This window comes from Colius striatus, chromosome 7, assembly GCF_028858725.1.
Source record: "Colius striatus isolate bColStr4 chromosome 7, bColStr4.1.hap1, whole genome shotgun sequence".
NCBI classification, from domain to species: domain Eukaryota; kingdom Metazoa; phylum Chordata; class Aves; order Coliiformes; family Coliidae; genus Colius; species Colius striatus.
The window spans coordinates 30,046,002-30,071,580 of NC_084765.1; the positions used below are offsets into that span (position 1 = coordinate 30,046,002).

The 25,579-nt window shown below is 53.2% G+C and overlaps 1 protein-coding gene across 1 annotated transcript in view; it reads left to right on the plus strand.

The window, feature by feature from the left end:
* Window positions 1-420: 420 nt before the first annotated feature.
* The window catches only part of CCDC33 (coiled-coil domain containing 33), a 33,479-nt gene continuing 8,320 nt past the window's right edge, over window positions 421-25,579 (plus strand). The window contains exons 1-11 of the mRNA XM_062000421.1: window positions 421-432; window positions 1,981-2,144; window positions 6,707-6,831; window positions 8,275-8,384; window positions 9,551-9,652; window positions 9,861-9,952; window positions 10,114-10,234; window positions 14,403-14,532; window positions 14,640-14,761; window positions 15,032-15,103; window positions 20,337-20,462. Coding sequence (XP_061856405.1) covers window positions 421-432; window positions 1,981-2,144; window positions 6,707-6,831; window positions 8,275-8,384; window positions 9,551-9,652; window positions 9,861-9,952; window positions 10,114-10,234; window positions 14,403-14,532; window positions 14,640-14,761; window positions 15,032-15,103; window positions 20,337-20,462 — 1,176 coding nt within the window. The remainder of the gene's footprint in view (window positions 433-1,980; window positions 2,145-6,706; window positions 6,832-8,274; window positions 8,385-9,550; window positions 9,653-9,860; window positions 9,953-10,113; window positions 10,235-14,402; window positions 14,533-14,639; window positions 14,762-15,031; window positions 15,104-20,336; window positions 20,463-25,579) is intronic.

A 25,579-nucleotide genomic window follows, 5' to 3' on the forward strand; every position in this document is an offset into this window, starting at 1 on the left:
CAGGCAGTGGCTTTGAGAAGCCCACAGGGTGGTGGCTGAGCTGGAGCTCTTGCTTCAACCCCAGGAGGTCAAAAAGATGCAGGCAGGGTTTGCTTTTCAGGGTCTGAGGCAGTGCAGGGGGGGGTTAACCCCTTGTAGCCACTGTGCCATATTAAAGTATCAGAGTTGGATGCTGCCTGGGAGGATGGCATGGTGGGGATGCAGGCGGAGGGATGGTGCTGTCTCTCACTTGGACAGGGTGTGATGGGTGTGAGATGGTCCCTGTGGGTGAGGAGCGGCAGCTTGCAGCTCTGCTGCTCCTTATCACATCAGCTGGTGGGAATTAATGAGCTGGAGTGGGGGGAGCCACCATGTTCTCCCTTCCCCCCTCCAGGTTGGGCTGAGATCCCAGTTCCTGTGGAGTCCCTGTAAATTGCAGAGATGCCTGGGCTGGTGAGGAGGGGGAGCAGAGGGATGGCAGTGGCTCAGGAGGATTGTTGGTAGGTCAGAGGGCCATGGGGGAAATGGAGTTGCTTTATTTGGTTAATCCCTGTTTCTGTGACATGCCTTGGGGTCATGGTTGGACTATGGTGCAGCTAACTCCCATGGGACCATGCAGAGCAAGGCTGTTAGGCTGGTTTCACTCCCTGCAGGATGCTCTCATGTTGCTGGATGTCCTCCCAGAGAGCCTGGCACCCATTGCAGCCCTGCTATGGCATGGGGACATCCATGATTTGGAGTCATAGTCAGCCACTGGGGACAGGGAGGAGGCAAACATGATCGGGATGTGCCAGGGATACTATCTCTCTGGCTTGTTCTCCTCCATCCAGGCTTTCAGCATTAAACAGGAGTTGTGGGGACAACTTTGGGTTGTGGTGATGTGCTGGGGATGTCGCCTCCCCCATCTGGGCCTTCAGTGTTGAGCTGGAGCTCTAGGGACAGGGTTGGGTGACAGAGACATGTTTGCAGCTGTCATGGCTTAGCAAGGAGCAGCTTTTGCTTGGTAACAGGGGGAGGGGGTTGCAGTGAAGACCCGGTAAAGAGTTTTTGGACTCTTCTCCAGCTCCTGAGTTCAGATCCACCTCCGGCCCGGCTGGGCCGATCTGGCACCCCTGCCATCACTATTTAGGGACAGGAATTTGAAGTGCTGGCAGGAGGTGTGAGAGTGATACAAGATGGAGGTGACCACAGAGACCCCACAGTCAGAGCAGGAGGAAGGAAGGAGGAGCACCAGACCAGAGACCCCTCTGCAAGCCGTGGTGAGAATGCAGCTGTACCCCTGCAAGCCATGCAGGGCCATGGCAGGACTGAGAGCCACCAGCAGCTCTCAGTGAGGGACTGTGTGAGGAGGCGGCCATGGCGCAGGCCGTGCTGGAGAGCCTGCGGGCCCCAGAGCAGCCCCAGACGAGAGGCAGAGAGGAGCTGCAGCCTTTGGGATAAATGCACGTTGGAGCAGCCCGTGCAGGGCTGCCGTGTGTGTGAGGTACCCCACGGAGGTGCAGGGAGGACGGGTGCAGAGCCACCTGCCCTGAGGAGGGACAAACGGAGCTATCAGGAATAGACTGACTGAAACCCCCACTCCCTGCGCCCTGGGCTGTTCAGGGGAGGAGGAGGTAAAAACACCGGGATCAGGACTCTGAGCCTGGGAAGAGGGGAGGAGTGGGGAGAAGGTGGTCTTAAAGGGCTGGTTGGACTCTTCATTGTTGTACCACTTGGTGTTGTTTTATGTTGGTTATGTTTTGGGGTTTTATGGTTATGCTTTAGTTGGTGATGCATTAAGTTATTTTCTGTTTTCTTCCCCAAGCCCAGTAGCCTGGTCTGTTTTGTCCTGGACCGTAAGCAGCGATTAAGCTCTCCCTGCCCTTTGGCAATCCTCAGGTCTTTGGTACTTGAGGATAATCATGGTCATTTGTTCCCTGATGGGCCTAAACCAGGACAGCAGCTTTGCAGGAGCAGCCAGCCACTGCTCACCTTAACATCTCTCCTACTTTCTCCCGGCAGGTATCCAAATCCCCTGTGAGGACGGAGGAGCCTGGGCACACGCCAGCTGCTGGTGGGGGACACGTGGCCAGCATGGGGAAGGAAGCCATCACTGTCACCCTCCACAGTGCCAGCAACTTGCCAACCACACGGGAGGGCCAGGTGCCATGGCCATACGTTGTCATGTGAGTATCCAGCATCCAAGAGGAGGGACAGCAAAGGTGACGGGGCATAGCAAAAGGGTTTAGGAACTGCTACCCTGTTATTAACTCTTTGCAAGGCCCAGGGAAAGGGAAAACCTCTTTAGCAGCAATGCATACAAGCTTCACCTCTGTTGGATGACAGTGCATGGAAAGGAGCTGGGACTCCCTGCTGAGTTTGAGGAAGGCAGGGGTCAGAGAGCTTTGGCTCACTGGGGCCTCAGGAAGAAAGCATTCCTAATATTGAAAGTATAAAATGATGTCAAAGAATTTGTAGGGTAATGCTGCCTGGCATTTCAAGATGATATCACAGTAAAAAAAGGAGTATTTTAATAAATAAAACAAGATGCTTGGGTAAGGAGAACTTGGCTCCTCCTGCATTATGCATGTGCCAGGGGACTCAATTAGCCAGTCATGCTTTGGTCTGTGTTAAGAGGGAGGCCAGCACTGCTGCGGGGTGAGGCTGCCATCTCAAAGAGCCCCTCCAGGAGCCAGAGCAGCTTCAGCATTGCTGCCCTAGAAAAGCAGGGAGAAAGCGTCTGCCAGTGGTTTCAGAGAGTCGCCGTGCTCCCCACAGAGTCTGGTTTCTCCAGGGCATCTTCCTAAGGCAGTGCCGGGCAGGGTGGTACCCAAGTGGGTGTACCAATGCTAGGGAAGCAGGGCCAATGCTCATCTGTTCAGGACAATCTGCAGCTGGGGCTGTGAAAGCCTGGAAACTTCTTCTCTACAAACACGTAGAGCAAACTGTTGCTTGCTGGGTGTTTTCCAATGTAGAAACCTTGAGCTCTGCGGTGAAGGGAGTCCCAAGGTCTGTTGTGTCTTATGTTAGATATCCTGGAGGCTCCCCCCATCATTGGATTTTCAGCAGCCTGGGGCTGACTGGCACCTGCAGCCTAGTGGAAGCCACTGCTGCCCCTCCATCACCCCTTCTCCTCTTTCTCATCCCCCATGCCAAGGACCCACTCTCCATCCCGACAGCCTGAGTAACTCCACCACAGGAGTTGTCTCTATTTCCATAAACCAATTATACCCAGATAATCTCAGGAGATTTAAACATCAATATCCTAAATGATAGCACGAGGGTGGCGTGTGATTGTTGCATCTCTCTTTACATTCTGGTGGTGCTCCATCACCATATTGCCATGGTAACGAGGGAGTGATGGAGGGAAGGGGAGGGTGATATTAGGGATGCAGGACACATGAGGGGCCTTTTAGTAACCATAGCGAGGCAGCCAAGGCAGAAAAGAATCAGTTATTGTTTTTCAGGGCACTTGCTTTCGAAGGAGAGTAGCATGTTGCAGTTAAAAGGTGTTTTTTTACGGATGGGAAGGAGAAGCAGTAGGTGGATGTGCTGGTGGGAAACTGGTGGCAGCTGGTCCCCCCAAAGCAGTGGGTAGCACCAGCAGAGTCAGACCAGCCTCAGACTACAGGCACACAGAGTATCAGCCCCCCAAGACAGGAGTGGGATAGTAGAAGGGGAGCAACACCACTCACATCAGCTCTTTGAGATTGTGCCCAGTGCTTGTGCTCAGACATCCCAAAGTGCTCCACACTTGTGTGCATCGCTTCCAGCTCTCAGTGCAGAGGATCAGGGAGAGAAAGGCTTAACAAGATGAATCTGAAAAACCTTGAGCAGCAGGAAAGCCTGCACAAGAATCCCAATGGACTTTGGCTCATCCCTGTCCTGAGGAGGATGGGAGTCCTCCAAGGATGCTCCAGGAAGCCAACAGCAGCTTGGCTCTGCTCTTTATGCTGAGCAAATCCCCCTTCCCTGCTTTCAGAGGCACCCGTGGGTTTGCTTTGCATCATCCTTTGAGTCCCTGGAGCACACAGATGAATTGCTGCCGGCTGGGCGTTATGTGGGGCTGACCTTGGCCTGCCAGAGCCAGGTGTACCTGCAATTAACGACACAAAGTGCCTGGCTCCAGCTGCCTCCTCCTCTCCACCGACTGCTGCGGGCGGGTGAAAACACTTCCTGCTTCTTCCTTTCTGCTCTTCAGCGCCGAGAGAGAAGCTCAAGGTCGCTGCTGAATGTGCCGTCTGCTCCCAGCCTGGGGGATGGGGGCTCCCGTGTCCTCTGCTTTGCCAGAGTAGGAAGCAGTCCTGACCGTGGAGCGGATGGGATGCTCTACCTGGGAAGGAGTTAGAGAGTTTTAAAGCCTTTTGGCTCTATGACATGCCCTGAAATCAAGGAAGCGCTCAGTTGATAACCCCAGAGCAAGGGGGTGTGGGAAGTGGGACCAAGTGAGGTCTTTGGGGAGGTCCATTCTTCATCTCTGCATCTGGCTTAGGTCATGCTGGGCTGAAGATGGACTATCCTAGGGTTAGAGAGTGAGCAGTGATGTTGAAATTGAGTTTCTCAAAGGAGAGGAGAAATTGTAATTCTTCCTTTCTCATTCTGAATCTTCTCAGAAATTGCTCTTATACTTCTGTGAATTATGTATCCAGATTTATTTACCCAAGCTGCAGCTGAGCCCCCAGTGGGGCACAGCATGGCCCTCCCTGGGACCGTGGCACGCTGTGCTGTGGCAGTGGCACGCTGACTGCCGCTCCTGCCAACTGTGCCCACCCTGCACAGGGTTTTCCTTCCCTGAGAAGGACGTGCCTGCACCGCTGCGTTGCCTCTGCGGGGATGTCATCCCCAAGGAATAATTCACCCTGTCGAGATAAAAAGCTTCCCCGGGCTGATGAACAGATCCTTGCAGCGCTGGGCAGAGCCGTGCGGAGCCCTTTGGCACGGTGCTTTGCGTGAGCTGTCCCTCAGCGCTGCAGCCCAGACGGTGATGTATAATCACTCCCCGAGGGCGGCCGTCCTTATCTTTTATCTTTACCTTTTATCACAGCGGCGGGTGGCTGGTGCCTCCCCGTGCAGCAGAGTGCCTGCCCTAGAGCAGACGGGGGGGGGGGGGGGGGGGGGGGATGCAGAGCATGGGAGGAGCATCTCTCGCCCCAGCACAGCCATGTCCTGCCCCAAGGCATGTCATCACTTGGATCTGCTGTGTCTGCTTGCCCGAGACCCCACCTCCTGCCCCACCAGTGGGTCTGGAGTGAGGAGGAGACATCAAACCATCTCTGCTCTCAGTCGTTCCTGCGTCCCTCCGGCGTATTCGTTTGATTTTGAGGCACATTCCCATGTGTTGTAGTGTTGTGGATTGTTTTTCCTCCCCCCTCCCCATTTCACAGCTCTTTTTGAATGCTCTCTCATCCTTAGGCAAGTCTATAATGAAGGGGGCTCAGAGCAGCTAGTTCTCACCCTCCTCCTCCTCCCACCTCTTAGCCCAGGTCTGGCTTCATTCGGACTCCGAGCACGTTGCTGGTGGAGCAACCCCCCATAGAGCTCATTACTGGAGAGTTGATTTTCTTCCAGCCCCTGCACACCAATGCCAGCCCAATGCTAATTCCCACCTGCCAGAGCTGGCCAGCTCAGCTCCATGTGGGATGCAGGTGGCCTTCTCCAGTGGGGAAGGAGATGCACGGGAGATGGGAGAGGAGCACGTGACATGGATGTAGGTTGGGTGAGGGACTGTTAAACCGATCTCTTTGACAACCAGAGGGGATGGAAGTCTTGAAAGCATAGACTGGTCTCCCATCCAGTTGGAATGAACATCCTCCATCCCACTATGCCCTGGAGCTCACCCTACATCTGGAAGGATCCTGTTTTTATCCTGTTTCCCAGAGCTGGGGTCTCCAGCTCCCAGGGGATGGCAAAGTGCCACCATCGACTCCCATCCACAGCGTTCTTGCTAAGTATTCCCTAAGAGCTGCCTTGGTTCTGCTCCAACAAGAGCTTTCCTGGAGCCAGCACTGGACACTTTATCTTCTTACTGTTCAGAGCAACCTATTGACAGGGCTCGGGCATGTGTGTCACGCTGGCCTGAAGCCACATCAACATCCCTCTTTACCCCATGGTTAGGGATGGAGAAAACTTGAGGTCGCTATGCGGCTGGGTGCTGGGACTCTGTCGTGGTCTTGAGAATCCTGTGATGACACAAAATGTCTCTCTGGGCAGTGAAGGCCCTCTAAAAGACCTGCCAGCTCCTCTAATCAGGGAGGCATTGCTATCAATAGCCAATCAGTTGACAATCAGTTGATAAAAGTGGGAGGAATCAAGCCTAAAACAACCCTGATGGTAAGGAACCTGCACCAGCATGATGAAGAATTACCAGGGGGCCATAACTGCTAAAGCCACTGTAATTATTGCTTAGCTTTGTTATGTGAGTTTAGTGACAGCAGTCGTTAACATTCAATCTTCTCTCTCCTTTCCCAGCAGCCTCCTCCCTGTCTCTTCATCAATACAGCCAGATAATTAGCCTCCAGGGTCTGAAACTGCCTTTTGGATAAAAGGGGCTGCAAACCCCATCACTGGGGGTTCAGGATCCTGCAGCCAGGAGTAAAACTGGCCCTGGACCCCCTGGAGCAGGGTCAGAGCTTTGTTGTGGCTGGGCTGGCTGCTGTTAGCTGCACTCTCTCCTAGGTCCAGTTCCCTGCTGACACATTCCCCTTCCTCACTCAGTAACTGGCCTATTTTGCCTCCCTCTTCCTCCCAGTCAGACCAGAGGAGGGAATGAGCAGGAGACACAGGCTACCCATCCGTCCTTGATGCCCACCCATGCACCCACCTGGGAGGAGGAGGTGACGGTGGAAATGGATGCTGAAAATGTGGGCTGTGCAGGTGAGACCATGGAGCAGGGGTACTGAGGATGGAACTCAGCTTCTCAAAGCATTAATATGGGGATATTAAGGACCTTCTGCTCCAAAGGACCCCAAGTAGCACCCAGACAGGGGTTGGCCACACTAGGGATGAGCATCACGTGGCTGTGGTGGTTGCAGGGTAGGACCAAAGGAACATGTCTCTGGGTGTGGTGATGCCGGATGAGGCAAGGGATGGAGCTGAGCTCTGGGCATCCTCCAAAGCATCCTGTGGGAATCAGCAGCAGGGCACCCCAAAACTTTCCCCAGTGTCATCCCAACACCTTGTATGGACCCACACCAAGACACTGTTACTCCCCACACAGGGCTACCAAGTCTGGAACTCACAGCATTAGGGGCCGGATTTGGTTATAATCAGACCTTTGCAAAACAAACAGCGGGAGCCAATCTTCACATCATGCTTAATCCCCTTAGGCCCTGACCTAAATGAAGTTGAGGAGCTTTTGGTGTATTTTCAACCTCCCCATGTGTACTGGGAGAGATGTGGGGAGATCCAACAGTACCTCTGGTCTTGCTCATGCACCTGCCAGTATCCCCCAGATATTCAGAAATGTTCATCCTCCACATGTTTAGATTGGAGCTGTCATTTCCAGGTGCAGATTGCACCATTTCTTGCCCAAAAATACAATTTCCATCCTTTTCTTGCCCAGAAAGAGGGTTCCCATTGGCAGGGCTGTTGAGCATGATCTACCATCAACCAGCAGAAAAGCCACTTGTCTCTCGCTTGACCCAAGAATATTTTTCCCAGTGCTCTTTCCACAAGGGGCTGAGAGAAAAAGAAAATCTCTCTGTAAATCAAGCATTTACTGAAAAATACAAGCTCAGGGAAGCATGGTGTGTGCACTTGCCTGGCCCATTGTCTTTGTTTCGGGGACATGTGCAGCCTGTGGCATTGTCAGGTTGGGCAGGCAGGAGTTAAAGCCTCAGCTCAGTCATTAAGCTGGAGGAAGGGAAGCCCAAGTCTTGATGGCAGGATAAAGAGAGGGCGGTTTTCCCTTCCATCAGCTCCTTTTTTTTTTTCACAAAATGCTCCTGCTAACACTTGTCAACTAAATTGCAGCTTTCTTTTAAATTAAAGGAAGAGCTAGAGGTGGCACAGTGGTGGGGGTGATGCTGCTGTGCTGGGGGAATGACCAAACTGGGCGCTCTCTGAGAGGGAAAATGCCATGGTGGCAAGTGTCTCCAAAACCCATGGGCTATGGACTGAGTCCAGGGCAGGGAAGGCTCAGGGCAGGATGGCTGAGCATGTGGACTGGAGTCAGGGAGGCAGATTAGATGGATCAGTGGGAAATCCCAGCTGCTTAGATGGGAATCTGAGCTACGTTGATGCCAGTTGCTCATGGGCTTCACTTTCTTGGGGAAGCATGGGACATGGTCACACTGACAGCTGCCCTCTCCCTTCCAGCCCTGACTCTCACCGTGGCAGACAGAGCCACCAAGGAGGCGCTGGGGACTTTCCAGGTGCCAGTGCGGTACCTCCAGCCTTTCCAGCCCCACAACTGCAGACTGGTGCTGGTAGGTACAGGTCCTGCCCCTCCTTCCCACTCCTTATTCCTGCTAATAGCTCTGCTTTTCACCTCAGGGCTGTAGCTGGGGGCTGGGGGCAAAGTGAGCCTTGCATAGCAGTGTAATCCTGGTGGGAAACCTGAATTTGGCAAGTTGGGGAAGGTGCTCAAAGAGGCTTGTGAGCAAAGAGCTCTGGTCTTCCTGTGAGGTGGGAACAAGGCAGGCGTTGTGCTGGGCTTTTCAAATCTCCAGTGGGAAAATGTGGAGTAAAAGCAATGAGATTACAAGCTGGGGAGTGCTTTTCATAGAATCATAGAATGGTAGGGGTTGAAAGGGACCTTTAGAGATCATCTAGTTCTACCTCCCTGCAGAAGCAGGTCAACCTAGATCAGGTTGCACAGGAACATGTCCAGGCAGGCGTTGAAGACCTCCAAGGAGGGAGCCTCCACACCCTCCCTGGGCAGCCTGTGCCAGGGCTCCCTCACCTGAACAGTAAAATAGTTTTTTCTTATATTTAAAAGGAACTTTTTGTGTTCCAGCTTCATCCCATTACCCCGTGTCCTGTTGCTAGATACCATCGAAAAAAGGGATGTCCCAACCTCCTGACACCCACCATTTAGATATTTGTAAATGTTAATAAGATCCTCCATCAGTCTTCTCTTTTCTAGACTAAACAGCCCCAGTTCCCACAGCCTTTTCTCATGTAAAAGATGTTCCATTTACCTCAATGTCTTGGGGAAGGAGATGTGTGGCCAGGCCACATGTCAGAGCGCTCCTTAAACAGGGGCAGCAGCTCATAAATGAATGCAGACCAGTATTCATCCCCAGAGAGAAGCCAGTTCCCAAGCCTCTCAGTGGGGATTTCTCCATCTCAACACATTGTTGGTCCTGGAGACTTGGCTGACAGTTCCCTGCATGCTGAGACCTGGTAAACTCACTCAATACTTCCCCCAAATCCGCCTGCCCTGCATTCCAGCTGGCAGAAATGAGTTTCCTCTTCACAGAGATTGGAAGCCATTAAATATTTAAATGCAGAAGGATTTATTATATTGATCTCTTCCGGGAAGACTCCAGGGGACAGTGAGCTTTAATTAACTGTTGGTGCTTTGTTGTCAGCCCACATTTGGTGGCTTTGACCCTTCCTCCTCCCATGGCTCACTCTCCTCTGCAAACAGCCAAGGAAGCGGGACCCTGTGGGGACAGTGCTGCACGTCACCCTCACCCGCAAAGGCAGCGTCATCCCACACTGCAATGGATTGAGATACGTGGCCTTGGAGGTGAGAGGTGGCCCTGGGGACAGGAGGTTGGCGGGGGGAGTGGCAGGGGCTGGGATAGACCAGAGCACCTCAGCTCAGGAAGGACACATCTCAGCCCTGGGAGGATGCTGCTGCACATTGTCTCCTGCTCCTATGGCTGTTGATGCTGATATAGGGCAGCTTTTTTTCCTCCCCTTCATTTGCTGGTCCTTCACCATGGATCTCTCAGGTGCTGCTGCAGGGGCTGTCAGCCCCTCTGGCCACCCCTCCTGGGCCTCTCATTGCCACGGCCAGAGTTGTGACCAATGTTCAAGAGTACAAGTGAGTGACGGCTTGTGAGGGGCTGCTGGTGATGTGGGTGGGGGACACGGAGTCTGCGAGAACCTGAGTTTCCCTAGTGCTATCGCCCACTCCTGTGGTGCTTGCTGGGAGCTGACATGACCCAGTATATGCTGACTCTCCCCCATTCCATTGTCTCTCAGGCACTGCATGGAGAAGCATCCCGTCACCTGTCCTGGCATCAGCCCCACCACCATCACATTCCCGGACCCTCCGGTAGGAGCCTTCAGCATCACCCGAGCTGCCAACAGTGGCTGCCCGCAGGTACAGGGCCAGGTGCATCCATGGGGACTGCAGGAGTTCAGCAGCATCCACTCCCTTGGGTATCTGAGCACCCCTCCTTCATCAGGGCAGCCCAGCACCCTGTGCGAGGAGAAGCTTTAGAGGCAAAGTGATGCTTTGAGTATCACAGCTCCCACACTTGCCTTACTCTGCCTGCATATCCTCCTGGGCAGCTCCTCATTTGTGCCTTTGTCCTTCCTTTCCCCCCTTGCCTTGCTCATGCCTCCAGCTTGAGTGCTGCCTCTCAAAGGCAGAGACCTTCTCCTTCCCAGGCCTCAAGTACCACGGGGAGAGCCTGCCACGCACAACTTCAAAATAGCTGTTGCCAGGGAAACATATGCTTTCAGCATGCGCCATCATCTTCATCAGCAAGCAGGGGCAGGGCCTTGCTTTTGTTCCCAAGCCCAGCCAAAAACTGGTGGGGAGGGAGAGGCTGGAGACTTGAGAGGGATGCTGGGCTAGGGAGGAGGTGTTGATGAGGCAGCCGAGCCAGAAGGCAGCATGAAGCTGCCACCCCTGAAAGCCATCCCCTCACCTCCGAGAAGTGCCAGTCAAAAGTGTGGAGAGAGTAGATGTCCAGCCACTCAGAAAAGATGCATCCAGCTGGTCCTGAGCAGCGACGGAGCACATGTGTCTCCGTCTCGGTCCTCCTCCCTCCGTGCACTGAATTCTGATTGTCTTGGATCATAACAGCCTGTATCAACACGTTTGGGGAGCCCATAAATAAAATATTACTTAGAGGAGGCCGGCCAAATGCCAAGTCGCCCACGAGGCTGGTGAATTATCATAAAACTCCCTAGTGTGCTTCATTCATTGCAATAATTGTTGGGATATTGCCCCCCCTGTCACCTTCTTGTGTTGCTCTTTGTAGGTGAGCGGTGGGGGAGCTTTCTCTGGACCCTCTGCTTTGGGTCTGCACCCACTTTGGGATCCCCTGTGACAAGCACCCCCAGCCCTACATTGGCAATGGATTTGGGTTATGAGCTGCCCACACTGACTGCGGAGCAGATACAAGTTAAGAAATCCATGTGCTTGCCCCCACATTATCTTCCCCGGAATCTCCTTGCTCCAGTATGCAGCATCCTCGAAGTCATAATTTTCCATCCAGAGCAGGGATATTTGTCTCCTCTAAATGCAGCCAAAATGTATTTCCTTTGGATTTATGTGGATAAATCCACATACAACCCTCCTTGAAGTTGTGGTAGCCAGGCACTGGACAAGCACAAGCCAAGCCCCACAGCCCCAGTGCAGGCAGCAGTGCCAGCACAGAGCCATAGGAGCCCAGTGCGGGAGCACTAGTGATTAAACTCGGCCATCTGGTCTGCGTGCTTGCTGCTGCCTCCTCCTCCTCCTCTCCTCCATGCCCGTATGGCTCTGTCTGCCTTTCACATCGCTGAGGATGCTCTCCCAAGGGATGCACGGACAGGTTGCCCTGAGGAGCTGCATAACCCCATCTGCTGTCTTCCTCTGTCTCCTGCCTCAGTTTCCCCACCTGCAGGACACAAATCCTTCCTGGTGAACTCCTAGCACCTGGGAGGAAAGGTTAGGGGAAGGCTGACAGGAGAAGGAGGGAGCATTGCTGCTCTGGTTCCAGAGGTTAATGGCTTTCCCCACATGCACTCCCAGGCAGGCTAATCGCATTGGATAATCCTGCCAGCCTAGCGTGTCCTCTCGCCTGTCGCTTCCCATCAGCATCTGCAGGCAACAGCACTTGGCTTCACCTTCAGCAGGGCACCTCTCTTACGGGGTTTTTGGGTTCCTAGGGGGGTTAACCCTTCCCTGCCTAGCTAGGGCTCCTGCAAACCTGGTGTTCCTGGCAGGAGTTAGCTAAGACCTGCACAGGAGCTGCCTGCAAGAGTGTTGGGTGTTCTCCTTGGGTACTTTCCTTGGATACACTTCTCCTTGGGCCAACAGGCCCTTTCTCACCAAAAGGGGTGGGTTTGGACACACAGGGCAATAGCTATTCCATGGGGTGGATAGGCACTGGGCACTTCTTCCTGCAGAAAGCCGTGCCATGTCTGCCCCTCTGGCATCAATCTCAAGCCTTTGTGATGCTGGTCCTCTCTAAGATAAATCCCCTTTTGGACTCTTTCCCTCCAGCTGAGGCAAAAGAGTCTGGAGCTTCTCTCTCTCCTCTGGGGTCTGCACCATCCAGGCTGGCAGCCATGAGGACCAGGGGATGCCCCCATCCCTTGGCAAGGCAGGCAAGATGCCGTGGACTTGGCCACTTCTGGCTCTGCTTCTGACAATGATGCTGCGTTTGAATCAGCCTTTGTACAGGAGGAGAGCTGGAGCAGCCAAGAAAAATGAAGGCGTCTTCTTCCTCCTCCTCCTCCCCATCCTGTTCGTTGCATTTCTCCAGGTGGCCCTGGGAAGAGGTGGTTGTTGTGCCAAGATGTCTGCCCAAATCAGTGCATCAGCTCTGACACCCCAGTGCAGAGCATCCATTTGTCCCACCATGCCTGTCTCCTGCCTGCTGCTCAGCACCTCAAATTGGGGGAGGGGGGGTGGAAATCAGGAACATCATCTCCTATCCCTGTCCTGACGAGAGAAGCCATGTGGGCTCAGGACCTCTGGCAATTGGGGTCAAATTAACAATATGCTCCTGCATTTGACTTTTTCCTTCCCCACCGAGTCTAAAACAGCACCATCCCACAGTGCCTTGTACAGGTCTAGGCCGGGAAAAGTAACTGGAGGCATTGTTTGGTGATTTTTAGGATATTTTCCCTCCAAGTTGGGCTTTCTGAAGCTGATGAAACAGCCTTGTGGGCTGGGATGCAGGCTAGGAAAGAGAGGAACGGCTGGAGGCTGCTGATCCAGATCTGGCTTGAGTTTTCCCTGAGGGCTTACAAGCACAGACTGGGCTCCCTGCAGTGAAAGCAAGCTGCATCCCAGCTAAACATCCCAGCTGGTACTAGGGTCCCCCTGACATTCCCAGCTGAGAGACCCAGCCCAATGCTGAGACAGCACGAGCAGCGCTGCCCGATGCAGCCCATCGTGGAGGTGGTTTGGGGCTCTGAAGCATCCCAGCCCCTCCCTTCCCTTGCTAACAGTCCCCAGGGCTGGGTAATGCACTGCTGGGACTCTCTGAGGTGCGTAATGCCCATTAGCATCCCCAAACATGAGCAGAGGGAGACATCCTCTCCCCTCCTCCTCCTTCCATCCTCCCTCCCCTACGATGAAGCAGAAATGTGCTGATGCAGACAAGCCGATTGGCATCTTGTCCCTGCTGAGCGATGCTGGCCGAGGGATGGAGTAACAGCATTAAAAAGGAGCCACTGTCAATAATTTCTTGGCGCGGGGTTAAGACTGACCTTTGGAGAGTTGATGGGACTCTCCAAAGGCAATGGGGAGCAGCTGCTGCCGGGGATGGACTGATGCCATTTCCAACGACAGATCACGGCTCAGAGGATAAACATGTTGCCCACTGTTCAATATCCATCAGGCAGCTCAAGCGTCATGCTTGGGAAAGGGTTTTGCAACAATACACAGACCCCAAAAGTCTGCCTTGCAGGCTTTTTGCTTTGCAGGCTTTTGGGGTCCATATATTGTTGCAAAACTCTTTCCCAAGTGTGAGAGTTGAGTTGCCAAAGAAATATCAAAAGACTCATCCTGGAGCCAGCACAGATCATTCCCATTGTGGTTTTAGGCATGGAGTAGTTAGTCCATGTGCTGTTTTCTACCCTTGATCCTGTGAGGAGAAAAATGCTGGCAGAGATTAGCCTGAGAGAAGCAGTCATGTCCAAAGACCCAGTGAAAACTACTTGAAGCAACTGGGTTTTGGAGTTTTTGAGACAGGGATGGGATGCAGCTGCACAGGCTGTGCTTTTCTTTACATCCACCTCTCTTCTGTCTTCTATCTATCTGTCTATTTATCATGAGAGAGGATAAGGAAAAACTTCTTTCCTGTGTGGGTGAGGGAGCCCTGGCACAGGCTACCCAGAGAGAGTGTGGAGTCTCCTTTTCTCCAGGTTTCCAAACCTGCCTGGATGTGTTCCCATGTGACCTGATTGGGGTGAACCAACTTTAGCAGGTGACTGGACTGAATGATTTCTGGAGGCCCCTTCCAACCCCCACTATTCTACATGTCTATGATTCTATGATTCTATGATAAGATATTTGAAGAATAATTTTCCTTCTGTCTCCTAAGATGTCTCGACCAGCTGGGCCCCCAGATCAGCCAACCTGGAACACCTCTTTCCTCTTCCAAGGCCGAGATGTGGCCACTGTCTTCTCTGAAGACACTGCCCTAGTGCTTGAATATTATCCGTACAAAGCCGGTAAGTCTGGACACCCCACTGAGGATGCCCTCCCTCATCCCAGTGTGTGGCTGGGGTCAGGTCCTGGCCTGCTGTGCCCCCAGCTGCCTCCTGGATCCCTTCTGCAGCGTGGGATGCTGCAGACACCGTCGTTCCGGTGGGATACTCGGTGCTGCCCCTCAGCAGGCGTGCTTTCCGGGCACTGGCAGCGCAGGGCGGCGGGCTGCGTGTGGACGGCCTCGTTGTGCAGGTGAGCCGGGGTTGCAGGCCGGTGCTGGGCAGCGGGGCACGGTGATGATACCTATAGCTGATGGTAACTGTAGCTGTTGGCACGGTGGAAGGAATCTCTGTGTCTGGTTGGGCACCTTGGTGTAGAGCTCTCGAGCACTCTGTAGGAAGCAGGGGTCCTTGCTGCCAACCACAGCCCCTGGATGGCATCTGAGTGATGCCAAAGCCACCAAGAGCCCTGGCAGAAGCCCAGAGGCCAGTGCAGGCTGTGACTCTTCCTCTGCCTCCTCAGGGCACGGACCTCAAAACCACTTCTGGGGCCATCCCCACTGTGAGGCTCTGCCTGCAGCTCCTGCGATCAGAGGTGAGATGCTGGGGAGAGCAAACGCTGAGGCAAGGAGGAATGGGGATGGGAAGAGGGCAGGAGATGGCTCTTTAGAGCTGCTATCCTCTCTCCAAACCTCTCAGGTAGGGCTAGATCCAGGGTTTTATCCTTTGTGTCCGTTGTTTCAGGACTTAGAGTCACCCCACCATGCAGCTGGAAAAAGCAGCATCGTTCTTGCCCTCATGCATCCTTCCCCTTCCCGGGGCTTTTGGCACGTGCTTGGCTTGTTCCTGGGAAACTCCAGCTGCAGGCAGGGCAGAGGCAAGCTGCTTGAGAGATGCTGTTCACTGTCTCTGAGCAGAAAAGCACCAGACTGGTTAACCACGGTGACAAATGTCCAACTGTCTTCATCCTTCAGCATTTGCCATCCCCAGGGATGTCACAGCAGGGAGAGAATTTGTCTCCTTTTCCCAGGGAGGAGGTAATCTCGCTAGACCTTGGCTTCAGGAACAGCCCTTGGGCAGGTTCAGGATGCGGCTGTGAGCCTGGTCAATCTAGTTACTGCAGCCTCCATCCTCTGCTCCCATCTGCAAAACAAAAATAATCCCATCCCTAAAGTGAATTCGGGACAGGTCTGGATGCTGGGCTGGTGACAGAACCCCTCCCGTATGCCCAGGGAGCCGGGGCCGGCTGGCGGGGGTCTTTGGAGTGATTACCCAGAGGGGTCAGCAAAAAGGGGTCTGCGTGTGATGAATTATTCACATGGGTGTCACTAAGTGCAGAATTAATCCTTTTGCTTCCAGCTGGCTGCTGCACTAAATTATCACTCGCAGTCATGCGGGAAAATGCTGCGGAATTCATTTAGCTGATTATTGTTTTGATCTGGGAGCTGTAATTTTTTTTTCTCCTCTTCTCCAACCTCTCCCTTCCTCCCCCCCCGCCCCATCCAGCTCTGGCTTCCTTAATATATGTAAGGGCTGGGAATGGAAACAAAAACCAGGAGAGCCAGAGACAGCCTTGGGCTCCATGTCTGGTTAATTCATCCGGCAGCAGCCCAAGCAGATGGACCTGGAGTGATGCAAATCAATGAGAGAGAGCTGCTATCGAGAAGGGAGGGGGAAGGTTTGGCTCCTCCCAGCTTTGCCAAGGCCCTTGTTTCTTGCCTGGAGGTTACGATTTTCCAAGGAATATCCCCCGCACCCCGAAACTGCAGCCGAGCGGGAAGGGAGGTGTTACCAGGACTGCAGGGGCAGAGCCTCTCCTCTCCCACTTTGTGCTGCTCCAGGCTTCAAGGAATGCTTGATGGCCGGATTTTTGAGTCCTCAACTCATGAATTAGTCCTGAGCTTGGCTTCGGGAAGGAGTGAGAAGGGATCAAACAAGGACCAAAAGCCAAAGACTGCAAATGCAGGACCTGAATGGACTCATTGGGGTAGCCTTTGTACCAGGGTTGTCCTTGGGGTGCAAGGAACTGCAGCACCTCTGCCCACCCTTAGGGTACCAGGAGCCCCAGCATCCCTGCCCATCCTTAGGGTATGAGGAGCATCCCTGCCTGGCCTGGGGATGCAAAGAGCCGCAGCATCTCCGTCTGTCCTGCCCTCCTTGAGCCCACAGCTCTCCCCAGCCAGATGGTGGAGGAGAACAGACTCATCGAGCTCATCTCACTTCTTATTTTTATTTTATTTTAATGTAGAGAGCTGGAAATGATAACCTGGATTGGCTGGGCTTTTTATAACAAACAACAGCTAAATAAACCCTGGGCCATCTGTACTCCCCGGCGCACTCAGAACTGGTGTAAATCCCATCTGCTTCAGGGCTTCTGCAGGGATTTCACTGACTCCTATCGGGGGTCTGGGTGTTCCTGAACTTGGCTTCAAATGCTCACATCGACCCTCCATACTGGGAAAATGTACTAAGCACCTGGGTTTTCTAGGGGTGAGGAACTCCCCATAAATAGGGCCTGAGTGATCCCCAGGATCTCAAAAACCTGCTACATTTGTAATAGCCACAGGGAAAGGGTCTGTAGCAGCTGCTTTATTAAAAGCCAAGAGCCCTTAACAGCAGGGATGAGCAAATAGGAACCATATTAGCCTAGGGAAAGAAAGGGCAGCACTGGGCTGCGTCCTCCCCCCACCAGCAGAGACACTGAGACCTACAGGTTTGCTCCCACTCAGCCCATTTCCCCCCCTGCCTGCCTTCATTCCCCTGCACTCTCTCTCTTTGTAGCCTAAACGAGAACAAAAGACTGATCATCTCAGGGAGACAAAGAAATCAAAGACTTCAGCAAAACGCAAATTAACGGCTTGTCACTAAGAAAACTGTTGCAGGGAAAACCTGCAGCTGACTTCATTGCCTCCCTCTGAGGCACGACTTCTGTTTTCCCTTCATTCTTCTTTTTCCACCCCAAATTTGGAGTCTTGCCCAGCAAAGATGAGTTTGACCACGCAGTAGCCGATGGAAAATCCATGTGCAGTGGTGGCAGGATGCGGTCCCCAGTGTGCCTGAGGGATGCTGAGCCCCATCCAAGGGCTGGAAAATACACACTGGAGGTGTCTATTTCTAAGGGATTGATTCATCACCCCTGTTTATTAAGCAGCCTCGTTTTACACTTTATTTTGGCAGAATCCCATCCTGCTCAGCCCATTAACTCAGCACTTGGGACCATTGGGGTCACCTCAAGCCTCTGCCACTCACTTTGCTGGGCACCACCAGTCATTTCACACAAGATGGGGTCCAGGGATGTGCTGGCACATGGTGACAGCCTCTCAATGAAAGGGAAAAGCGAGGGCTGTTTTTAACAGGCAAGGGAAAAAAAGAAAACTCAACAGGCTGGCTATATCATTGCTTAAACAGCCTTAATTTATGTAATTGCTGCCATTTAAAAGCAGAAGCAGATCGGCGCCTGGTGTAAGTTGTCACAGCACTGGGATGGGAATTGTCACCATGCCAGATAGGTGCTCAAATCCCTTTTGGGCTGCCACAAAAATGGGTTTACAGTCTGTCAGGGAGTGGGGAATCACCACATGTTTCCCAGTATTTTGGTCTGTCCGGCCAGGCTCGGCCTCCATGAGTACCAAAATTGGAGTTTTATCCCCAAACCATGTTGCAGGGGCTACGGACGCTAGTGAAAGGCTTGTCTTGGGGAAGTCTTCCTTGCTTCTCTTGGTGAGCTGGCAAACTCTCTGACACCTTTCAGCAATGCCGGCAGCCGAGCTCAAGCTTACTTGCCCTTGTTTGACACCTGTCAATCAAATCCATAACCAATTCCTTTCACACGGTGGATGACAAGCGGCGTTATGGCATCACTGCTGGTTGGGAGCATCGTGAGCTGAGAAGAGCCAAGCCAGGGAGGAACCAAACAAAAACCCAACAAAGGAATGTCTTTGTTAAGGAGAACATGTTGGTTTCCGCCTGCTGGTCCTAGGGGAGCGTTCAGGGCAGCGCTAATTGAATTAAGAGCATGTGTGCTCCGAGGAGCAGCTCTCAGATGGGCCATAGTGGTGGGGCTGAGCTGGCCATCACTGCGGCACGGCGGGCAACAGCTGCACACCGGCCTCCGTAATTGCAGGCAAGAGCCTAAACTGTTGCATTTTGCATGATACTGTTCCCCAGAGAAGGGGAAGAACAGTGGGGCAGGGGGCACCTTCACCCTGGCTTTGATGCTGGAGGAGCTGGGTTGCGGTCAGGGTCAGCGGTGTAATGAAACGTGGCGGCACAGGGGACGATGATGCTGATGCTGTTAATGAGGCAGCGATGAGGAAAGGCGCCTCTGGACATCTCCTTGTCCTCCCTGCTGCAGGGATGGGGGGATGCTCGCTGGCCTCGTTAGCCACACTAATGAGGCAAGGCCCAGCACAGGCACGAAGTAACATCCAGTGAGGGCCATTTCACCGCTGCCCATGCCTGCAGCCAATTTGGAGCCAGCGCCTGCCTGATTGCTCAGCTGGCTAAGTGGAGCATCTGCTAGGTGGGCAGGTGGGGGGAGCCCAGGATTTGCCAGGTCATCAACTCTCAGGCAGTGATATAGGTGAGTGGTCCCAAACCTGCCACGGTGCTGGGAGCCGGGATGGCCAGGGCAGGGCGAGGGGCCCCATCTGTGACCTTGCCATTGCGAGTGGCAGCAAGGAGTGTGTGGACTCCATCATTTATTCCATTAGCTCCGATTTCCTCCTCTAACCAGATTAGAGGGGAGTCTATCAAAGGCAGGCTGGTGAGAGGAGAGCGGGGCATGCAGAGCGGGCGCTGGAAATGAGCAGCAGGGAAATGACATTAGTGCTGCGGGAGCGTCTTGTGAGGGCTCTGCTGTGCCAGAGGTGTGTTACCCCTGCAATGTTTTCCCCCTGCATTTGGCACTGGTGAGGCCTCAAGTAGTGTGCTCAGTTTTGGGCCCCTCACTCCAAGACTGACATTGTGGTGCTGAAGCGTGTCCAGCACGTCTCCATGGCCTATGGAGATGGGCAAGAAAACTGGTGAAGGATCTGGAGGACAAGTCTGATGAGGAGTGGCTGAGGGAGCTGGGGTTGTTCAGCCTGGAGAAGAGGAGGCTGAGAGGTGACATGATCACTCTAGCTGAAAGGAGGTTGTGGTGAGATGGGGGTCAATCTCTTCTCTCCAGTAAATTAATGATATGACATGAGGAAAACAGCTTCAAGTTGTGCCAGGAGAGGTTTTGATTGGAGGTGAGGAAGAACTTTTTCACTGAGAGGGTTGTTTACCTCGAGATATTTAAAAGACACATAGAGGAGGTGCTGAGGGATATGATTTAGTTTAGTGTCGGGCCTGGTAGCATGAGGTGAGCAGTTGGACTCAAGGAGCTTAAAGGTCTTTTGCAACCAAAATGATTCCATGAAATTCCATGACATATCTGGCAGCCACTTGGGATGGGAGCAGCGGCAGCTGGCAAAGTGTCTTTTAGCATCCCTGAGTACCCATCTCCCGGCCACCCAGGGAAGAAGAGAGATGGGCTGAGCTGAGTATGGACCTGCTATTTCCACCAACACAGGGGTCAGTGTGGAGGCCTGCCTCCTCCTCCTCACCTTGTCAGTTCAGCGTTGGTTCGCCTAAGGGATGCCATCTCTAGCCAAAGTTCCCCTTGCACCTTGCAAGGATGAGATGTGTGGCCAGCTCCCAGTTCTTTTCCATCACACTGGCATATGGAGGATGTGGATGGTGGGACAGGGGACATTCAGTGAGAGCAGCTCAGTCAGGGTGCCCCCTCCTTTCCCCTGTGACCACATCCATCCATCCTCAGACCATTGCCTCTCCCTCCCCAGAGACCAGCAGCGTTCCTGACCCCATCAGTCAGCGACATCCTCCCCAGTCTGGACCCCGACACCATTGTCACGTTTCAGAGGGACAGAGAGCCGCAAGCAGCCCATGTGTGCCCATCTCATTGCCAGGTAAGAACCCATGAGAGCAGCCAGCCACACTGTGACAGCACCCTGCCCAGCACTCTGCCTGCTGCCTCCCCCTGCCAGCCTCCATAGTGAAAAGCCATCAGAGATCCCCAATTTAATCTCTTTTCCAATGTCTGCAATGCTGGGAGTGGCAGGTTTTATCCATAGCACGCTAGTACCAGTAATTTCCTGGGTTGTGCCCTTGGAGGAAACTTCCCATCGGTGCCTGCATCCCTGGTCCCTGGCTGTTTTGGGGTGGCACAGGGGCTGGAGGGAGCACATCACGCTGCTGCGGGCAGCTCTCGCCTGGTTGCACCAGCTTCGATCTAATCGCTCAGTCCCAAACTCATTTAGCAAATTCTCTCCTATTACTGCTGCATTATGTGGGAGACCCCAGGCACCTCCAGCTCATACCTTTCTGCTCCAGGAAAAAGAAAAAGGCAGCTGTTCATCTCTTCCAGCTCTTTGTACTGATAAATGGAGCGTTTGGATGAATTCAAACCCTGCCCTCATGGTCCTAATACCTTCCTGTACTTTAAGCCATCTGGCTTTAAAAATAACAGGTCGTTAAACCCCAATTCTGCTTATTAAATAGCTGAGAGAGAAGGGATGAAGGGCCCCTGTGCTAACCAAAAGCCCAGTGATTTCCCTGGCAGCAGCTGCCCAAACCCCACCTTCCACCCAATCCTTCTCCTGCCATTCAGGCTGCAAAGCAGGACGAAAATTAGCAATAAAATAACAACCATACAAAAAATACAAAAAAGCTATTCTTTATTTTCCCCTCCAGCTGTTTTAATTCCTCCAATCCACTGAGCTTTATTGCTTCCTTTTCCGTGGCTGCGGCGGCTGCTTTATGCCTAATGGGAGCCCATTATGGGGCGTGCAGAGGCAGGTGCCACACTGCAGCTCAAATGCGGTGAGGGCTGCCAGGTCCAAATCTGATGGACCAAACTGCCTTGGGGCTCCAGAGAAACCCCAGCACCCTCCAGACATGCACAGGATCAGGCCCTGGCATCACTACATAGCCTGGGTGATGTATTTTCACCCCTGGCTTTGCTGTTTGCTTGCACCAATGCCCCGAGCAGCCTCAAATCTGTGTCAATAAAGTGGAGGAGGGTGGGAAGTGGTCTCAAGAATATTTTCAGGATCCAGTTTTAAGTCCTGAGAGGGAAAATATGAGCACAGAAAGGGTTTGCACTAGCTCTGGGCACCTCTGACATGCCCAAGCATCTTCTGTTTTTTCTGGCTAAAAATACTAGAAAGCGTTGCTGGTGGGAGTATTATTTTTTCATACCAACCTTTGACAGACATTTTCTTCCATTTGTTTTTTCCTTCCCTCTAAAGTGCAAATTACTTTCAGTTGGCTTGCGGCGTGGCACGGGGGGGGGGGGGGGGGGATTTGTTTGGAAAGCCCTGGCAAGCCCATCTCCTGACAGCCCCGGGAATCTGGGCTGACACCCTACTAATGGAGCATGTGTGCAGGAGGGAGCTGGGACGTGACAGCCTCCCCGGCAGCGGGCTCGGGGGGATGCACTCGGCTGATCACAGCCCTGTCACTTCTTCCCGCTCCACTCCAGTTGATCAAACTCGGATCCTCATCCTTGCCCTGCAGCTTCCCAGGTCCTGCTTGGGGTCTGCTCATTAATGCCTTCGTTAAAAAGTTGGGGGTTGAGGGTGAGGAAAACAAAACAATGAGGAATATTATTAGAGATGGGGGTAATCCCTCCCCTGCCCTGGTCTCAAAGAGGCAGAAAAGCCTCTGTGCAGTACTGTGTGGGACATAACTCTCCCCTTTGGCCTTACCAGGGTTGGAGGTTGATCTCTGCAGTTCCAGCTTTCTGATTGCAGGATGAGGTTTTCTCTGGGCTCAGCCTGAGTGTGTTTCCTTACCCTCCGGCCCTCTCCCTGCATAGATTTGCACCTCTCTTACCAGTCAATGAATAATTTACAAGCAGCACTTAACGATTAGTTGGGCGTTTTCTCCATCCTCTTCAAACATTTGCTGCTCCTTCAAGCCTTGCTTTCCCTGCTCCCATCACCCGTATTTCCCTGACCTGTTGACACTGAGGGTTTTACAAGGCAAGGGGCCTCTCACAGGGCTGTGAGTAGTAAATGTCATTTTTTTTCTCCTTGGTGGCATTTTGTTCCTCACACTACATGTGCAGATTGTCTCCTCAAAACACTCCATGCTGTGGTACAACAGGCAGCAGTGATGGAGGAAGGATTTCTTGCTTGCCAACAGCATTGGAGTCCCGTTTCTGGACCCAGTTCCAGCTGTCAGGTGACCTCCGGGGCAGATGGGGTCCCTGAGCTAGGAGGGGACTCAAGCATGGCATGGCACTGCCAAGCCCAGCAGTGACTCGGGGTTAGTGCCTGCAAAGGAGGCCCTCTGGCAAGGGGAGATCAGGGTGTGAAGGGTGAGAGGAATGCAAAAGGACAGGAGGACAAGAAAGGAGAGGGTGCTGTGAAAGGAGAGAGAGATGTGAGGGGAGAGGGAGATGTGAGGGCAGACATGATATGAGGAGAGATGAAAAGGATGAGGGTACAGTAAGGGAAAAGGATGGTGCAAGGAGACAGGGTAGTGCAAGGGGTGAAAATGCTACAAGGGACAATGGTGGTGTAAAGGGAGAAGCTGCTGTGAGGGTGCTGTGAGGGAGAGTGAAGGATAAGGGTGCTGTAAGTGGATGGTGCTTGGTGAGAAGGTGCTGCAAGGGGAGAGGGGGATGCAAAGGATGAGGATGCTGCAAGGGGAGAGGGTGCAGCAAAGGGAGAGAGGGACGTGAAGGGAGAGGGGGATGTGAAGGTTGATGTTGCTGCAAGGGGAGAGGTGCTGCAGGGAGTGACGGTGACGCAAGGGGTTGAGGACGCCGCCTGGGCCGAGGGTGCTGCCAGGGCTGAGGATGCTGCCAGGGCTGAGGATGCTGCCGTAGCTGAGGATGCTGCGAGGGAGAAGGCTGCAGCCCCATCTAGCGCCAGCCACGCCGACCTGCCGCCACCCCCCCCCCCCCCCCCCCCCCCCAAGGTCCCCGCTCCCAGAGGGCTTCTCCCAGCTTCGCCAGGGCCAGGAGAGGCTGAGATGCAGCGGGAGCAGGCACGAGGTTGGGATGAGGATGCCGCGCTCTGTGCTGTCCCCAGGAGAGGCTCGGTTCGGTTGCCAGGGATGTGGCCACACATGGGCCACCCAGCACCCACGAGCACTGGGCCCAGTGCATTGCGGCTGGGTGAGTTTGCCCAGCATGCCCCTTGTGCAGGATTAAGCCATTTAATGGAAGAGGCCAAATATATCAGCTAATGTGACCCCAGATTATATTTATGCCCGTTTTACTTCTCAAGGAGCTTAAGGACACAGCAATGTGCTGCCCCTTTCATTTAACTAGTTTTTCACCCCGGTGATGATGATCCCTGTGCAGGAAGATGCTGTGCTGAGGGCAGGTTCCCCAGTATGCCCCCACCACATGACACCAGGACATGGATGGGATGACCCTCATCCACGAAAATCTTGAAGGAATTTAGAGTATGGCAGAAGCATCCCAACAACCCCAAATCTGGCTGCAGTATCCCCTGGTCCCTGCTTCCAGCCTGGCTGTGCTGGAGGAGTGTCAAAGCAGCTGGAAATGCCATTATCTTAGGAGCAAGATGGAGCAGAGTAGGATGGGAGGATTGGAATAACAGAGGGATGTGGGTTTTGCAGAGGGGACAGAGGGTGCTGAAGGAGCAGGGATGCAATGGTGAGGGGATGGGAGAGGCTGGGAGTGAGTTGGGGGTTTGCAAACTGCTTGAGTGCCACAGCTAAATGTCATGAAGGGCTTTTTGGTGATCCAGTCTCTGTTGGGTGAGCACGCAGTGGTATGGACCAGGGACCCCAGCAGTGAGCCAGAGCAGAGGAAAAAGAGAAAACTGACTCCAAAATACCATTGTTTGTGCGCTCAGGGATGTGCACATCTGCACCCTCATATGTCCTGCTTGACCCAGCCCCAGCAGCACCACTAAGCTCTCAAGGAACACAGCACAGAAGGGCTCATCCATCCTCAATTAGCGACTTCTCAGCCTTTCCTGGTGTAGATTCCTACAGGACGGGGCCTGATGGCCGGGGGAAGCTGCTCAGGGAGGTGGGTGCTCAGGGCAGCGGGTGCTGCACAGTACTGGGTGCTCTCAGTGCAGTGCCTCAGGGTGTTGATGGATTTATGCTCCCTAATTAAATGAAGGGGAACTTTATCAGCACATGGAGGCAATATATAGGCAAATGTGAAACTGGACGGCCACTGCACCAGCAACAACCCTCCTGCCAGGCCAAGAGTGAGTCGCTGGCAGGGACAGGGCTGCTCGGGGTTTATCTCTCTGCAACTGCTTAAGCTAGGGGATGGAAATGCTTTCAGGACACTTTAAAAAATGTGAGGCTAGAGAAGGTTGTTCAACTCAGGTCTCATGCATGGATTTTAAAAGGCTGGAAAACAGACTGCCTGAGGAGCTGCCAAGTCTCCCATTGATTGGTACTGAGGTTTATGTATGTGTGTGGTATTTCCCACTTCTTCACATCCCAGCTGCTGGAAGTGTGTTTAACCTAAAACACAGATGAGGATGTTTTCCTAGGAGGAAAAAAAATCCTGCAAAGACTCAGTGGGAACACAGGATAACAGTTGCAACCCGTTTCTCTCAGTAGTTGATCTCAGAAGGGGGCTTTTCTTAGGTCTGGCCTCAGTTTTAGCAGCAGCACTGGAGGATGCTCTGACCCATACTGGGAGGAAAAAGCCATCCTGGAAGGCTCTGCTGACCTCCTCTTCCTCCCTTTCTCCCTTGTCACTGTGAGCAGCAGGACATCCCTTGGGAACATCACCTGGGAACCTCACTCTGACTGTCCCCACACCTCCCACAAGTTGCAGCGGGATGGGGGGAAAATAACAGTTTTTCAGGAGCCAGAAGCTGACCCAGTCAGAGTTTGCTCTGAACACTTATCCCACCCCTTCCTAGATGCCCATTCTTTTTTTCTTTTTTCTTTTTCTTTTTTTGTTTTCCTTTTCTTTTTCTTTGAGCAAAACAAACCAGCAGTGACTCACAGAGGCATCACAGTCCCTGCTGTGGTGGCACCACAGCTTTCTTGAGTCTTATCTTGCAAAAGCAGG